The 18,397-nt window shown below is 39.5% G+C and overlaps 1 protein-coding gene across 1 annotated transcript; it reads right to left on the bottom strand.

Annotated features, from left to right (window-relative positions):
- Nucleotides 1–3,492: 3,492 nt before the first annotated feature.
- On the bottom strand, nt 3,493–17,577 carry PTGR2 (prostaglandin reductase 2). Its single transcript, XM_063398629.1, has 10 exons — nt 17,505–17,577; nt 12,518–12,586; nt 11,235–11,353; nt 9,823–10,014; nt 8,726–8,896; nt 7,530–7,739; nt 6,999–7,120; nt 5,719–5,806; nt 4,952–4,991; nt 3,493–3,672 (listed from the first exon to the last, which is right to left on the bottom strand). The coding sequence occupies exons 2-10, from the start codon at nt 12,552–12,554 to the stop codon at nt 3,608–3,610; spliced, it is 1,044 nt and encodes a 347-aa protein (XP_063254699.1). The 5' UTR covers nt 12,555–12,586; nt 17,505–17,577; the 3' UTR covers nt 3,493–3,607.
- Between the last annotated feature and the right edge of the window lie 820 nt (nt 17,578–18,397).

The following is an 18,397-nucleotide window of genomic DNA, read 5'->3' on the forward strand; positions in this document are numbered from 1 at the left end:
TTTTCCTCATTGTCAATGAAGAGGCCAAAAAGAAAGAGGACAAGAAACAAGATGAACTAAAAAAAACCAAACCCAAACCAAACAAATAATAAAACCCCAAACAAACCAAAAAACAGAAAAGGGATGAAAATGGAAGGGAAGAAAGCAGAAGAGAAGAAAATGAAATATAGGGCAGACAACAGCAATACTTCAAGGTACAAACGGAGATGGCATAGAAATGGGAATGCACAAGACTAACGAATACAAAGCAGAAGATTGGCTTAACCAAAAAAGAAAAAAAAGGGGTCTCTGCCCAATACTGTTTACATTTTACCCTTGGCAAGTGCTCATTTATAAAGATTGTAGCTGAACTTCCTAACTGTGGTCATGATGTCACAAGAAGCTAGAAATGCCAAAAAGTTCACAAAAAGTCCCTAGCAGCTGTAGGTCAGTTTTGAAACAATAACAATGGGGGCTGGAGTAATGGAGCAGTGTAGAGTCCTCAGGAATGGAATGCTATGTGAAGAGGATCCAGGAACAGAATACTATAAATCCTTATTTAGTTAACAACCAATTTTTCACAGAGGCTCAAGCAGAAACTGTAATAGAATATAACATTAAATAGTAACTTGATAGCTGATAGAAGGAAAATGTAACTTAGAATTACCTTAGATTACTGTAATACTCAGAGACACCCCAGGAAAATTTGTCTCTATAAATGATAACATAATGACCTGGACCAAGATTTGCACATGTGCATTAGGAATTTTGTCATAGGCATCAGTGATTAAGTGAGTGACTATTTGTCAGTGTTTGTATGACTCTTCCCTTGACACCTTTTCATATAAAAGATTGTATTTATTTCCTAGAACTTGTGCCAATGCTGTATGAGTTCAAAGAATTACTGTTCCGAGTACATGGAAAAATTGCTGGATTATGCCAGAAAGTCAAGATGACCTAAAGAGATCAGTAGAGGAGCAAAGAATCAAGGACCCCAGCCAATAGGTTCTAAGGGGCCCATCTTAAATCAAGAAAGTAAACAAGATGGTGAACTGCTTTTGCTCAGAAACGGTGTCCTTAGAGAAAAAGTAATTCTGGCAGTAAGAGATCATGACCATGAACTCTAGAAACCCACTGACTCAAAAGATGAGCAGTTATGCACATGCAGACCTAGTTAGCAAAGATGATGCCAGTCAATTATGAGTAAAAATGAATATGTATTAGATAGAGAGACTAGTAAATCTGAAATGTATAAACATGCATGCGTTCCTAACTGGCTTTGTGGAATTACTACCCAGCACTCATCTTGGTGCAAACATGAAATAAACCAAATATCTTGGCTCTGGGCCAAATATTGGCTTTGCACACCAGGTACTGAACCCTGTTTGAGGAACACCACCAGCTGTGCTGATGGAGATAAGAAACAGATGTACGGGTCTGGTTTTGGGAAAAGGAGAACAACTTGACCTAAAGAACATAGAATGCAATAAAGGGAAACTAAAACAATGAGATAAAAGGGAAGAGACTGATTATGATGCTGACATCTCAAGAGACAGAAATAATGAACCATTTGCCCAGAGAGTTACATGGAATCAGGAGGGCGTTATGAAACAGGGTCCTGCCTTACTGTCATAAAATGTGTAAAAAATTTCTTAAAAAAGGATGTTCTTTGATATTTGATATTTATATATTTTCAAGCCTAATCAACAAGAGAGAAGATATAATCCATAAAGCAGGTAGCAACTAACAAGCAAGCTCTAAGTGATGCCCAAGTGTTAGAAAGACAAAGTACTTGTTGGCCTCCTCAAAGTTTAGGGCTTGACATGCTTGATCTCAGGCATAGCAGGACATTAGCAAAGCTTGGAGAGAATGTACAACTGACAGAGAACACAAAGAATGCAGAGCTTACAGGCCACAAGGACATCTGGCAGAACTCCCAAAAAATGGAAGAAACTAATAAAGACAACTCAGCAGCTGTGCTGAAATTGGCTCTGAGTGGATAAAGGCAATTCTGACATGGGGAGATCATGACCACTGACTCAGGAAACCCACCAACTCAAAAGAAGAGAAAGACTGAGCAGGTGGACTAATCACCAGGAGAAGTGACCTCCAAAGCATACTGGATTTTTGTTACCAGTTATTTGTCACCCTTTGTTAAATGACACCTCTCACAGTAGAAAATATATGATAGCTGAAGAACTACACTATTACAGGTATTAAGAAATTAGGACAAGAAAAAAAAATCAGTATTTTTTTATATTTGATGGCACGTGGTTTAAAGAATCTTCTTCCATTGGCTTTTTTTTCTTAAGAGGTGACATGAAGCAGGATTCACAAGTAAAGGAATATTTCTGTGAGAACAGTAAACACTGGGGATATCAGGGTGAGGTTTACTTTGATTGTCCCTATCTTTTTTTCTTAAAACCATTTGACCAATGCCACTAGAACTTGTATTGCCCTCCACAACTTCCCTAACTACCGGAATGCTACTGCAATCAAGCTGCCTTTAAGGAATCAGTATCTCAGCATGATCTTACTCTGAATCACCCCTCACATCACAGCTCTTAATAGACTCCTGAGTTGTGTGCATTGCTAAGCAATTCCTATAAAAATAATAGTGCTGGGAATGTTATTATTTTATCATATTTTGTTCCAGTTGTGAAAAATAACTGTCTAGAGGACAATTACTCCTGGAAGGGGTGTCAACTCATGGTGTCAGAGATGAGCTCACTCTGGAGTAGCTCTTCAGCAAATATTGTGATATTTACTTCCTCAAGATTTGAACCAAACTTTGCCATTTTTTTTGTTGTTAATCAGTAGCTATAGCTAGGCAGTTATGATTAAGCAATTGCACAGTGAAACTTGTAGCTATGGCTAATTCTTTGTTTTAAGGAAAAGCGAACACAATCCCAAAATAAATGGGCTGTCTGGATGAGAGGCCCTGGAGTGAAGTCAGCAGGATTGAGCAATAACTGGGGGAAAGCTAATCCTGGCAGGGGAGATCGCAACCACCAACCCCCTGACCATCAAGTTAAAACAGATCCCCAAATGGAATGGGGGGAACAAGTGCACATTTGGAATAATTAGCATGAGAAGCAAGAGATATAACTGGCAAATAAGGGTCTAAGTAGTAATTAATGAAAAAGCTATATCAATTATAACCAATGAATGCTGATGGTTTTGTTTGCTAAAATGTGTAAAGAATGTAAAGTTTTGATGATGATGAGCCTGACTTTCATGGGTTGCCCCCTGATTTGCTAGTTTGCACAGAACACAATAAAGAAATAGGAATTCCTCACTTTGGTGTGTGAAGTGCTGTCACACACCAACCAGGTGATGAGCCTATGCTTGGGACAACACAGGATGTTCTTTCAAACCACACCCATTAAATATTTGCAAGTGTAGGCGGCAACTGTCAAAATCATGTCAAGAACGTGTTACTCATTTTGAGTATAAATGATTGCATTGCTGTTTCCAGTTCAATTTAATTCATTAACATCCCAAAATCTCTGCTTTCAGTACATACAGAACAACTTAATGGTTTATTTAAGAAATGGAAATTAGTATAAGTAAAAGCTTGCCCACTGTTAGAGACAGAATGCAATTATTTTTCTCAAACCAATGACTTTTACTTCGAAACTAAGACGATCTGTTTTCCAATATTGCCTCCATTCATCATGGACTGGAAAGCGGCTTCAAGAAAAATAATGAAATAAGTTAGTGCCAAGCAAAACAAGCCAAGTACTTTCTAAAATGAAACCAAAACTGGTAGAAGCAAATGTATTAAGCAGCTCTCCAGAAAGGAGAGATACCACTTTGGACCTAATCATATTCATCCTTAATGATAAGGTAAATTAAGATGGGGATTAAAAAAAAAACCAAAAACAGTTAGCCTGTAATAAAATGCTAAGGGCAGCTTTGTGTAATAATTTAAAAAGTTATCTGTAAGCAACTGTTTGACCCTATACAAGTTTATGACTATACTTGCTGCTTTTGTGATATGTCACCCAAACAGCAAAGAGAGACAAGGGATGATTGGACAGCCCACAAATGCAGTGGGTCACACAAACATTTGTAAAAGAAAAGGTTTATAAATATTGCACAACAGTGGGAGAAGCTGGTGCAAAAGAGTATACCTTTAAGTAAACAAAGTATGAAAGAGTCATATATGACTGATATATCTGACCAAGTTACTTCAAAATACATATGTATACCAGTGAGGAGGAATTAGCAATGAGTAGAATAGACTGAAATCTGTAAGATTTAGTTATCACTTAATTCTACTAGTTTTTAATCTTGTGGGACTAACAATTAAATAGACTAAATCATACTTTTCCCTCTTCCTTGAAAGGGAAGCATTCTTACAACACATCTTGGATCACATGGCTCATGTCACCACTTCATTTTTGTATTTCCTTTGTTACCCAGATATTTTGAACAGACTACAGAACATTTTGTTCTATTAAAATAAGTTAATTTTTACTTTAAATAAGTTAATTTTTACTTTCTCTAGTAATATGCTTTGCCCTTTCTTGTGTGTACATTTAATTTTATTTTTTTGTTTGCAAATCCAGTAACAACCTCTATTAGATATTGCATTTTTAAAGTATAAGTTCAAAGATTTTAAAAAAACATTTCCTTACACACAAGTTTGAAGAAAGGGGCACCACTTTAAACCTCTAAGATCAGGATGACTATCACCAGCTGCTAAGGTAGCAATCTAAGAATAAATTCCCCTCAGTACTTAAACAACAACTAAAAAATCTAAATTTATACTCAATGGTTTTTTTTAAATATACAATAATTTTCTTACAGAACATTTTAATAATTAGTGAAAAAATATTATAAAAATAAAGTTTTTGATAAAATACAAAAATCTAAATTGGCAAATGAAACAAAGGAGGTAGTTAACCTCTAATGTCATTGTATATAATCAGGTTATTATTGTTCAAAAATGATGTAAATATCTTACCACCAATGTTTGCTAAGCCTTCGACCACAGTCTCTCTGACCTGTCAATGCAAACAAGTCCTTTTAGTTTTCCTCAAACAAGAGGAACATTTCACATTTCTTAGAAATATGCCAAGGATCTGCCATAGAAACCACCAAAATCTAAAAACTTCTGCTACAATTGACAGGGCTCTGTTTGGACCAGATTCTTTCATCAAGAGAGGTGTGAATGTTTTCTGATAAATTTGCAGGTGATTTATTTCTTCAATAAGATCCCTGCCCCCACCAAAATTGAATGTCTTGGTATTTTCTCAGGAAGATTACTGATCACTTGAAGAAACAAAAACTACTTCAGACAGACCCCATAGGGAAGGCCTGGTTAAGCATATACTCATTACAAAATAATAAATGGTGATTATAAAGCTTGAAGTAAAATTTCTGACAAGATCCTCAAAAGCATTCAGGGCACCTTACTCATCAGGTATTTGAAAGTACGTATTTTTGAAAGTCTGAATCTTTAAGTAAAAGAGCACTTGCACCCTGTGCTAAAATAAAGAATACAGACATGAGCAGAATGTAATCAGAGAAGTCCTCATACTACAGTCAGACCATCCTCAGCAGGGACCTTTTAAAACAGCGCTACCTAATAAGCTTTCAATTATACTTACTCATTTTTTTAAAGATCTGTTCAATCCTGATGCACAGTAAGAGAGCCAGAGACAAATAAATTAGTCCTCTTGTAGTAGGAGATAGTATCAAAGGCCATAGATTAAACCCAGAAGTTCTCACCTTCAGTTTACCCTCCTGGATCCACTGGCAGAGTTGTAATACACTAGCTTCTTGTTTGTCCATGTAGTTCAACACCAAGAATCTTTCCCTGTGAAAGAGAAGAATGAGCTTTGGTTTAGGAAACTCTGGTCAATGTACTAGAAAAACTTTAAAAATCTTTTCAGAAAACAACGTTGTTGAAAGTGAAGGGTTATGAGCACGAATTATAAAGAAATGTAGCTCAGGGCCTTGCCAGTTTGCTGTGACAACTTCCTGCAGTGGGACCAGGATTAGATAATTTTCTTCAAGTATAAGAGAGAGAAGAGTAATAAAAATCAAGTAGTAAAGTAGTATCACCAAAGTAAATATCCATAAAATGTGAGCAAATTCCTATTATTTTTTACCTTTTTTTTTTCTTCTTTTTTTTTCAGTGGTAGGGAGAATAATTAGTGAACCTGCAACTAGTTGGTGAGAATTAACTTTCAGGCTCTCCACAATTCTGCATATCCTGCTGTCACAGCTTTCCATAGCAATTGAGAAATGGAAATGATCAAAAATGATAATTACTTGTAGGAATATACTGACTAAATTCTCTACTGTATTCTATTATGCATGACATATTTTACTAATTATATCCATTTTTAAAAGGGCAGACAAAGTAACAGGGACAAGGAAAGATTTTAATTAGAAGAGACCAATTGATTTGCACAGAAATCAAATCTCCCAAATGTCCCACAATGCAACAACTGAAAAGTCTAAGACTCATCTCCTAATCTCTGCCTTAGCTCCATCTGAATCCTAAAAGGAAATCCAGGAATTCCCAGTCAGAACATAATAATGTTTTACCCATATATATGTGTCACACCTGCAGTTCCATTACCTAATAAACCCCCAAATACTAAAAATATAATTTCAGTAAAATCACTGCATCAGCTGCATCCTTATGCCTGAACTACGCCATTTTGAGAGAAGGCACTTTGCAAAACATCTGAGAACAGAACTACAGCAACACCTTCCCTTGTACTAAAGAATTGTCAGGGATTACAGGACTAAATCAAGTAACCTCAAACCAAATGTAACAACTGACATCTATGATTCTATATGACAACATCCTTTGCCATTTTTTATGCTAATAAGGACAAATGTAATGGAAAGGATGTACTGATATTGTGATTATATTTTCTTTTTTAGGCATGGCAACATTCTGTTGTGGTTACAAGTAGCTACTGCAGATTACCTTCCAAACATCATATGAACAATCTACCTGGAACCTGGTCACAGGTTCTGGAGGAGAAATGTACCTTGTGATGTTCCTTTCTTTCTGTATTTTTTCTGTGTCAGGAGGCAGTGGAGGGGGATAAGGCACGTCTTTGTTATACTGAGAAATCTGTCCACACAGGATGATATGGCTGTTCTGATTCATCTGTTTGGGACACCATAAAGTAAGAAAAATTACATTCCTCAGTCTCAGGAACTAAATTTTTCAGATGCAATAGACGTTATTGCAAAATTTTCACTAGCCAAATTTCCTACAAAAGAGTGGGAGAATTGCATTCAATCTGTGGCAACATTCAAATAGGTAAAAATGCAAAGCAATAGTGGAAAAATAACTGCTGTACAGCCTAGTGTAATTCAAAAAGGCACTAAATGGAAGGAATATAGGAAATTGTTATCTTACTGTGGGCTCCCAGGATCAGCACCTGAGGATGATCACTGAAGTGGAAAGCCTGCTGTGATGTATGACAGTCTGGACTCCAGTATGAATTAATTGAAAGCTGGGCATGCAGACATTGGAGAATGACTGGAATAAACCTGACAACTGGAATAATCACCTGACTTATGACCGTATCACTGATGTCTCCACCGACATTGTCAAAGTAAACATCCACACCACCTGGGCAGAGTTCCCGTAGCTGTTTTGCCACATCTCCCTTCTTGTAATTGATAGCAGCATCAAAGCCCATTTCTTGGACCAAAATGGAGCACTTTTCATCCGTGCCAGCAATCCCCACCACTCTAGAGCAGCCCTCCAGGCGGCCAATCTGCAGGCACACAGTTAAAATAAAACAAACAACAAACCAACCAAAACCCCCAAACAATAAAGACAAATTAGATCATTCATCTGCACAGAAGTACCAGTGGAAGAAAGGCAATCCTAAGGGGTGTTATAGTTAGTCCCATCCCACTAAACCCCAGGCAGCAAACACTCCCATCTCGTGTGACACAACTGCCTCTTGTCATTCCCTCCTCACAACTACACATGGGGCAGGTACAATCAAAATTTGCCATCTTTTCAAACTCACTGACTGCAGAAGACTATGTTTGTGGAATCACCAATGACTGTCAGTACTGGAGAACCAAATACAGTAGAAAACTACCATCTGCCAAGTACCATAACATAACTAATAACAGGGAAAAAAATAGACAATAATTGATTAAATACAATCTCCATAGATTTGCTCATGCATTGTTTCTTCATAGCTTCTCTTTATAAGTAGGTCTGAAGTTTGCTTAATATCGATTTTGTTTGTGTGTATATATATCTAGAGAGATATTTGTAGGTATGCATATACACACTGCAAACAGGTTCTGCAAAGCAGAGGTGGATAAAAGGACTGTAAATTTCAAAACACAAAGGATGTCATGGCACACAGCATAAAGGGTTTACCACATTACTATTTTCTAATAGAGAAAAAAAAAACCCGTCTCCAGTCAATACAGTGTTGGAATGACAGGCTACCATATAAATGTATAATAAACACATGTGTATATATACCATCTATTTTACTTGTGCGAGCAACAAGTAATCACCACCATCTGTTTTCTCCTCTCCCTATTTCATGAAACTCGAGTTTCATATGTAAAGTCTTTTGCAGTGAGAGCGTGTGCCAAATTGGTGAATCTGGCCGTTCCCACAGGGTCATACCTGCTCATGTTTACAAAGATTTTATCTGCATGTTTAATATCCAGCGTGTTTCAGAAGAGCAGACGTGGCAGCAGAGTGTTTGTACGGCCCCAGCGCGCCTACCTGGCCGGCCAAAGAGCCGCAGGCACCGGCCGCTCCGCTCACCACCATGGTCTGGTTTGCCCCCGCGGCCACGTGTCCTTTCTCCCTGACTCCCAGCAGCGCCGTCAGGCCCGTGATGCCAGCTGCACCCAGAAAGTAGGAAAGGCGCCCACTCACGAGCTCTGGAACCAGCTGCGGAACAGAATCGTAGGTAGGAGGTCATTTGTTTCTGAGGTGAGGTTTTGCGCTTTGACTGCCTGAGGGTAAAAAGCAAACTCAGGATATTTACCAGGCAAGGTACAACTGGTAGGGATGAGCTATCCCTAGCTCTACTCTAATAACAAGTTTGCACAAAAATGTTATGTCACTGTGGTTTTAGAAAAAGTTCTTAGACAAAGTAACTCACAAAAACTTAAATTATGGAAGTGCTAAAATGCAGTTGGGAGATAAGAAATTTCCAGCAATGGTGCACTATCCCTATGCTAGCACAAAGGATAAAAATGCACCATTTTATCAACTATCATGTTTGCAGATCAGTGACAAAGAGTCCTACAGGAAGGAGTTTATTGGAAAGTATAAATTCTCAAACTACAGTAATTTTCTGTTAGGAGAGAACAATCAGCACAATATCCGTAATGCGCTGAAACCTCTCCATTTGCAACTTGAAATATTGAATACCCTTTCTTATGTGAATGTAAAACCTCAAGTAAAAGCTTTTACTAACACAAGTTAGAAAAAGAAATAGATCCAAAGCCTTCCATGTCTCAGTTACACTCTCATGAACAAGAATTCTGTTAGAATTAAAATAATTAAGAGAATTATTTCACTGAAGCAACTTCAGGGAAATTAAAAAAACCGAAACAAAACAGTAATTAAAACAATACTGGCCCGTCTGTTAACCAGCAGAATTGTTACGGAAAAAAATAAATTGATACAAATTTTGGCACCTATGAGTTGATCTGCCTTTTGAGAACTAATTGCTTCAATAAGGTATGCTTGTTTTTCACAAAAAAAATATAATGTCATTAGCACCTACTGAGGGGGGAAAAAAGAGGTTGGGGGAGGAGAAAGGGTTTAGGAAAAAACCAGTCGCATCCTGGGCTTTGCAATTGTATTACCTTTTGTAGCAAGTCTCCATCAAGAATAGCCACTGTCTGCCAAGGCCAAGTGAAGGAAGTTACAAAGTCTCCTTTAGCGAGGTTGTGGTGCTTGCTCTCCTCCACAACCCCGATACCCCCGCCGTCAGCAACTTCAGACAGCTGCCAGGGCTGCAGGTAATCCGAGCCCGTGTCCTCGTTCATCCGGCAGCGCTGGAAGACAAGGCTTTAATGAAGGGCTCTGGTGGAACTTGGTTATCAGTTCAAGTTGAGTGGGGCATGAAGATGTGTTCAGAACTTAAACACAAAGGGCCACTCAAAAACCTCTCAGTAAGCCCCAAGTATTCACAGTCTTTTCTCAGATGTCTCTTTCCTCCTGTTTGCTCAGTACAAAAGGAGGATGGACCATCCTGATCTCCTCCAGCAGTGTTACCAAAGCCAACACATTCTACAGATGTTGGCTCAAAGGCACCGGCACAACTGAGGATGACTGGCTCGGGTGTGATGAGAATCCTACAAATGCCATTCCTCAACTGAAGGAATCCTAGAAATGCAGGATTGAAAAAAAAAATGCCCACAAGTCATTTAGTTCATTCCTGTGCACTGAAGAACTGTCACATATATGTAGACCATCCTTGACAGAGATCAGTTTAAGGAAACATCTTGAAATGTGACATATTTTCTTTGCAGCTTCCCCTGTAGCTACAGCTAGTATTTCAGGACTCTTAAACTTTTCCTTAATTCCCAAGCTAAGTGTACAAGACTGGAAAAATAACCATGTAAAAAAGGCCAAGTACACAAAAAGCTGATACAAACAAATCTGTAATGGCATACCAGGGCTCACAGTCTCTTCCCGGTCCAATAAAGTCATATTCTGATGTTGCCCTGATTCTTCTGAGTTTTTTTAAAGCCTTCTACTTGTTCATAAGATGGAGTCAGTTCTTCAGCTTCTGTACATTAGAAGCAGTTTTTCACTTTCTCACACTTTGGAACATAAACAACCTTTCTAGTTTTTGTTCACTGTCCTTTGTTTACATATTTCTAGCCTGAAAATAATGTTGATTGACAGCTGGCCTGGCCAGTGGGGTGAAAAAGTAATAACCCCAGAAGCCAATCCACAACCAGACCCACAAATGTATAAAAATTAAAGAAATAAACAGGCTTGCCTCTTTTTTGAGAGCAGCTTTTTAGTGCAGACCTCTTGCCTCCGTGTTGTTTTGCATGTTGCTTTCACATTCCTATATATATTCCAAGCACATTAATGCCAAATTCCTTCCCAATATAACTCCATCAGAATGAATACAATTACTAAGTTACACTAGACATATATTTGTTCTGTGATCGGCAACTTTGGTGTTAAACATCATGACAGGTACAGAGTTGAAAGTACTTAAAAAACCAAATTCTGGCTGAGCTCTAAGTCCATCACCTACCATGTAGGGGTCCACTGAGAGATAGAGGGTTTTAACACGCACTTGTCCTGCTTGGATCTTATCTGCTATTGTACTTTGCTCCAGTCGGAAGTTTTCAGCCACTGGCACTCCATTCTTACCTAGAGTTGTATTAGAATTAAACAAATAAATGAATCAATATAGGACTTCCCTTCCCCAATATGGGAAGGCCTTTTTTAAGGTAGTCCTTTTTAGAATAAATTAGGTAATATATTTATTCGGGTGTAAAACTACAACCAGCTACTCTCACCTTTCTGCCTCAAGTGAGACTGGGGGAATACAGACTACAGCCACTGCTGATGCTACAAGGGCATCCCTTCACAGAGACTTCCTTACATTAAAGCTGCCCAGAAACATCCATAACACTGTGGCAGGAACCCCAGAACTGGAGGCTTCATCCCCAGCTTGCTGCCACATGCAGCAGATCAATCAGACAACTGGAACCACCAGTGCTGAGACAGCCAGACAGCCTTGCCTATTTTAAGTCAGTGACTGCACAGCTAGAGCAGGGTTCTGCTGTACCATTTGAAAGACTTAATTGCAAGTCACACAATACTTCTTAACTCTGAAAACTATTTTAGCATTAAGCAGCATACAATACTCCCTCCAAAACTTAATGTCTTCTGCACCAGATTTATGAACTCACTATTCAAAATACTGTGCTCATCCATAAAGGCAAACGTGTAAGCAAGAAAGTAAACAAAACCTCAACAGTGTAAACTTAAAAAACAAACCCTTTGAAACATAAAAGGAACAAAAGATTCAGTATCCACTACAAGGAAACAAAGATATTATAAAGAAAATATTTTAGACATCTCTTATAATGCAAAAAGAATAAATTTAAGAACTAAAAAGTCATGTTCCCTAATCTTTCTTCACTTTCAGCCCCTAGTCGTAGAGTTTTCTCATATATTACATCTTAACCCTTTTTCCTCACCCAACAGTTTAGAAATCTGCATATACAGACTAAACAAATGCAGTTTGAATATATGTTATATCTTTAATAGAAATATATCTATAGTAATACAATTTACTTTTATTAATCAATGTAGACAAACTTATTACAAATATATTTATTTATATTACTGAAAAAAATAAATTTATATAAAAATAAATGTACTCTAAATAAACTTTATTGCTGCATGCAGTGTTAAGATATATAAATGTCCCTATCACAAATTAGTGTCTGTTTCTACCCTCACCATTTTGGAGCATTAGGCAATCAGAACAAACACATTGCTTCTTTAGTGGAGAGAAATACATACCAGGCCGTGAATTCAGCACTACTCTTTGTATAATCATCTCTGCTTTTACACCAATTTCCCACTGGATTTCTGCAAAAGAAAATGTTGTTTGAAGGCCTAATATAAATTTTCTTGAAAAAAGAATATGAGGCAAAGTACTCGGTGATTTGGAAACGGGATGAAATATGGACCTCCCCAACTTCAGCATCCACGCCCAAGGAAGATATAAAGAATCGCATAAACCAACCTCAAGCATAAAATAAACAACTGTGTGAATAAGGAGTTTCCCTGTTTATCTTACAAAAGCCCTGATCTTCTACAATGTCACAGCAGCACCTACTGGAAGACTGTAGTGTCCCATGCTCCTCGTAAGACATCACCAGCCCCTCCCGGCAGAGAGAGGGGTGTCTGATTGGCTTTCCTGCGCTGACTGAGAACACCCTGCTCCCACCCAACTCACAGAGGCAGCTCTGCACAAAGGCAGGAGCCCCTCAGTCAAAGGCAGGCAGGCACACCAGAGCAGCAGTCTGCAGGTACACGATTAAAAGATATTATTGTGTAGGACGTTTTGTAAGAAAAAGCAAATCTTCCTGTTAGCAGTGCCCAGAGATGAGAAACAATGAGATCATCACTCAATCTGTTCTACAGAAAATTTTCTCCTTGAATTTCTACAGTTTAAAAGAGGATTGCAAATCTGATTTTGCACCAGTGAGACCCAAAGTTATTAAGAGGAAATTACCCTAATTTAACAGAAGAAAAAACATGATCTCAACATGCTTACAGATCTAGTACAAAATAAAAACATGACTGCTATGCTCAGCCAACAGCCATAAATAACCAATCTCCACATGAACAAATGACGTTAAGGCATGAAACATGATAGCTGACATCTTTGTGATAATGTTTATTTTGCTGACAAGAACACCAAATTGGAGCAAATCTAAAAGATGACCCTAGAAAGAGTACATCATCATCACTTATCCAACATCTTTATTCTTTGAACATTGCAAAATACAGAACCTTCTGTCTGTACTGCTACAGTGCTAACACAACAGCACTCACAAACCATCGAGAACTATAGTCTGGAATGCTGAAAAACATAATTAAAAAGTTATTAGGAGAAAAGGTGCACATCCCTGGCCATGCCTCCCCTTTAAAACACATAGCTGAGTCAAAACACAAGAATCTTGTTAAAGAAACAGATCAAGGTTTGACATTTTATTGTGTTTGCACTTGAAAAGCTTCTTATTTGGGAAAAGTAATTAAAATTTCTTTCCAGTATTTCAACACCTAAGGATGCTACAAGATAAGCTACAGGGAATGAATCTCAATTGTGTCTTTACAGCATCACATAACTGAAAAATAAGTGACCTGCAGAATTCTTTGGACAAAATAATGTAGAATAACAGTCTACAGCGAAAGAAAAAAAAAAACCACTTTGATGAAATTACTAGTTACTGTTTATAAACAAAAATAAGCATTGAAAAGTAAGGACTTAACAATTAAAAAGGGAAATAAAAATCTATCTTTATATCCACACAGCTAATACAATCTCTAGAATATAAATAATGTAAAACCCTAACAGGAAGGATGGCTCAAGACAAAGTTTGGCTGATGTTGGGTTCAGCACTGTACACAGCTTCCTGTGTGATCATGGGCACATCACTCTGTATTTGTTTTACAGAACATTTTTCAGAACAAAACTCAAAATTCTTCCTGATAACATCTGCCCAACAAAATTACATTTTAATAGCACAACTGCTATTCCCAGAGCAATTGATTTACCATCTGAGAATTTCTGCTAATACAATGAGCATTTTGTAAACTATCAGACGTGTCCAGTGCAGTTTAAAAGGACAAACCTACTCTAGTAAATGATTTGCACACATTCACAGCTGAGCTGAAGTTTATAAGCACTGATCAAACTGCTCAGTTAAGAAAGCAGTGAATATAAACCAACAGCATCTGAGAGCTCACATGGAATCTGTGCAAACCACTCCCTGATATATGCATAGCCATGGCTGAGGGTTTGAGCCTCTGTTTATAAAGCACACGGAGCAGGCAGGATTGCTGTACAGCTCACGCCTCACACAGCGCTCCACTGCCAAAACTGCTGATCGTTGTTAGCCTGAAACTGAGCATGGGCATTATGCAAACACTAACCCCCAATCTGAACAAGAGAGGATGAAGATAATTTTTATTGTGACTAACATACTCTTGAAATATCTGCTTTCTATGATTATACAGAGGGAAAACCCCCCACAGTTATATAAAGAAAAAGAAAAGCAAAGATATTAACATACTAAAAGGAAGACAAAGCAATACAGAGCAGCATAGAAAGATGTGAGTAGAAAAATTATCCAATGAAAGTTTAGACTACTTCTTTGAATGCCTGACATTTTGAAGGAACAAAATCACTGTTTATTTCCCAGTTTGTTTTCACAGCTTTTGTTTGAGGAGCCTGTGTACCAATTCAATTTGAAGGTCTTCCAAATACTGAGTGGGTGGACAAAAAGTGAAACTGGCAACTGAATTGTCACTCATTCTGTGACAGCTGTCACTGCAAATACAACACTGCAGATGGACATTTACTTCTAAACAGGACTGCACCTACAGTGGAAGTCAGCAATACCATTACACAAGCAAATGGTCACAGTAACACCACAACACAGTAAGAATCAAACTTTCCTCACATTATAAACAGTACAGAAGTTACTAAAAAAAATAAGTAGAGGCAACACCTTTTAGCACTGTACAATGAGGAAAGCTTTTGGAAAAAGAGAACCAATTTCTTTAAAGTGAAATAAAAGAGATTTGTATCACATACACAATTCTTTCCAATACAAGCATAGTGCCAGTGTACAGGATGTTTTTGACTATTTTAAAAAAGATAACACAATTATTATTTTTTAGCTTTTCCAAGCAAAACCAACCTGAGTTGCTTTTACTCTTTAAATCAAAGAGTATTTTTTCCTAATATTTTTATTAAACAAATTCCAAGTTTTAACATCACTGTGGTGTGCCAATCACCTGATCCACCCTATGAGTACATCAGGAGCATTAAGCAGCACAACAGCAGCATTTTCAGGGGAGTCTGAAGTATGTTTTAGTCCAGTTTTACTCTTATGTCTGTCTCCCCTTGCCTTTCTTTCCCCACTGTTTCAGAGACACGTGACAACTCCTTTTAAAAAGTTAAATAAATTCCTCAGTGCTAAAATGCTGCAGTTTGTTTGCCCTGGGCTTGGTTCCCAGAACTTCTTGTTTCTGAGACTGCCCATACAGCAGAGTTTTCAGCTGCCAAAATGAGACACCTGCTTCCAAGTCATTAAAGGCCATGCCAGATGCAGCCCAGTTAAAAAGCAAAAGGAAGAACAGGTAGTCCTGTATCAGGCCCAGGCAGCAAAGAGGAAGAAGGCAGGCAATCTAAACAGAGAGCAGGATTTGGGAGGCTTCTGAAACTGTGATGTCCAAATGGCTGCAGCAAGGATCCTTAAAGGAAACTCAAGGAAAGAAATTTCAACAATGAGTGAATGAGGAACATGCAGGCAGGAAAGATGGGAAGAACTGGGACAAGGAATCAGTAAAAACAGAGACACATGGCAAGAACAGCAACTTAATGGCCAGTAAAGCAGAGAAGAGCGAAACAGAATGGGGAGGAAGAACTGAAGAAACTGGGAACAATGAATGAGACAGCCAAGCAAACTGAGATGGGAATGACTGGTGAAAATAGAAAAAGAACTGTAACTGGCAAGGTGAGGTAAATGGAAAAGCAAATGTAATGGATTAAGCACTGAAGTTTCCACCAGCTCCACTAAAGAGCTCTACATTTGATGAATGTTAATTAATGGCAAGCCAGAATCAATACTGACTGTCATGAATGAAGAAAAACACATGCCATAAAAAGCTAAGTACTTTCATGAACTGAACCAATAAATTTAGATTTCCTAATGTTCCATGCCTCATCACTGAATTCTCTGATGATAAGTCTCTCCCATAGTGTTTTCTTCATGTGAATTTTCTGACACACTATAAGAGTTGAGGGCAGGCTCCAGTTTTTCCTCCAAGGAAGAAGTAGATGAAAAAGAAAAACAATAGTAGTAGGATATTGATCCTGCCATCTCTTTTTTATATATTCCCAAGAAGCCTAATATCTTCCAGCTTTTTATCAGATTTCACTGACCTATAGAGCAAAAGTTTCAGTAAGTATACACATTCATATCTACATACAATAGGACTGTATAAACTTGACTTTTTCAGATTTAGGTGCCAAAAAAAATACCTAGAAAGCTTTTAGGTTACCACATCTAGAACTTTTTTTTCCTTTTTTTTTGTTTTGTTTTGCTTTTTTGTAATAAGTAGTTGCACTGTATATAAGGCCTATTTCTTCTTGGCAGAATTTCACATAAGGAGCACAGATTGCTCCCAGGAGCGCAGGAGCATCAGCCGGTGTTTTTTTTGAGAAGCCTATAATGCAATTTGCAGATTTCCACGTGTCAGAGAGCCTACTGACTCTCCAGTTTCCCAGGTATGCCCAAAGACCAAGTTGGAAAGCAGTGCTGCCAAAGGTGGAAGAGCCTCTGGAGAGAGCCTTGCAGACGGGTCATCGCCAGTTTCGGAAGCGGCAGACAGAGCAGCCCAGGAGAGAGAACCCGACAGAGGCAGAGGCAGCGCAGGGGCTCAGTCCTACGGCTGCTCCGGGGCTGCGCTGGGCTCCGCTCCTCTCCCCCGCAGTGCCTGCACCGCCCCGGGACGCGCTTTGGTCGGGGGCTCAGTAAAGCTCGAGCCCAGCTCCCCTTCCAGGGATCGGGAAATGCCAACAGCCTCTTCCAACCTCTTCCGCACCTGTGCCCCCTCCTGCCCTGCAGCGAGGAGGTGCTAATCCCTGAGCACACGACTCCCGGGAAGGAGAGTACGAGCTCTACCAAGCACCCCACCCTCCCTTCCCCTGCTGCCCGGCTCACCCCGGCCCGCCCCGCAGCGCTGCGTCCCCTCAGCGCGCCCCGCTCACCTTGAGCCGCCCCACAGAGCGCCCGCGCCCACCCCGGCTCCGCGCGCACGCGCAAGCGCGCACCTTAAACAGGGAAAGGCTGGAGAGGCCGCCCTTAAAGCGGCGATGCCCGAGCCCGGCCGCGGCGGTGTGAGGGCTGTGGCGGGAAATCCCCTCAATCGCATAATCACACTGAATCATTCAGGCTGGAAAAGGCCTCCAAGAGCACCGAGACCAGCCTTTCAATGAACACCGTGTTGTCTACTAGACAGGGCACTAAGTGCCTCATACGGTCCCTTGAACACCTTCAGGGAATGACAAGTCCACCCTTTCCCCAGGCAGCCAGATTTCAGTTAATGCTTAATAAACCATTCAGTGAACAAATTCTTCATAATGTCCAACCTGAACCTCCTCTGGCATAGCTTGAGGCCATGTCCTCTTGTCCTGTTGCTGGCAGCCTGGGAGAAGAGACCAACCCTCACATGGCTACAATTTCCTTCCAGGTAATTGTGGAGAGCAATGATATTCTCCCTGCCAAGTCTTCTTTTCTCCAGGATAAACTCCCCCAGCTCCCTCAGCTACTCCTCACACTTGTGCTCCAGACCCTCCACCACCTCCACGGCCCTTCTCTGGATTTGCTCCAGCACCTCAAAGTCTTTTTTGTTGTGATGGTCCCTAAATTTGGCACAGGACTCAAGGTGCAGTCCTGCCAGTGCTGAGTGCACTGACCAGGGGGACAATCCCTGCCCTGGTCCTGCTGGCCACACTGCTGCTGATACAGGCCAGGATGCCTTTGGCCTCCCTGGCCACCTGGGCATGCACTGGCTGATGTTCCTTCCACTGTCAACCAGCATCCCCAGGTCCTTTTTCCCCGGCAGCTTTCCAGTCACTCCTCCCCAGGCCTGTAGTTCTGC

Source organism: Prinia subflava, chromosome 5 (genome assembly GCF_021018805.1).
Source record: "Prinia subflava isolate CZ2003 ecotype Zambia chromosome 5, Cam_Psub_1.2, whole genome shotgun sequence".
In the NCBI taxonomy this organism is placed as follows: Eukaryota; Metazoa; Chordata; class Aves; order Passeriformes; family Cisticolidae; genus Prinia; species Prinia subflava.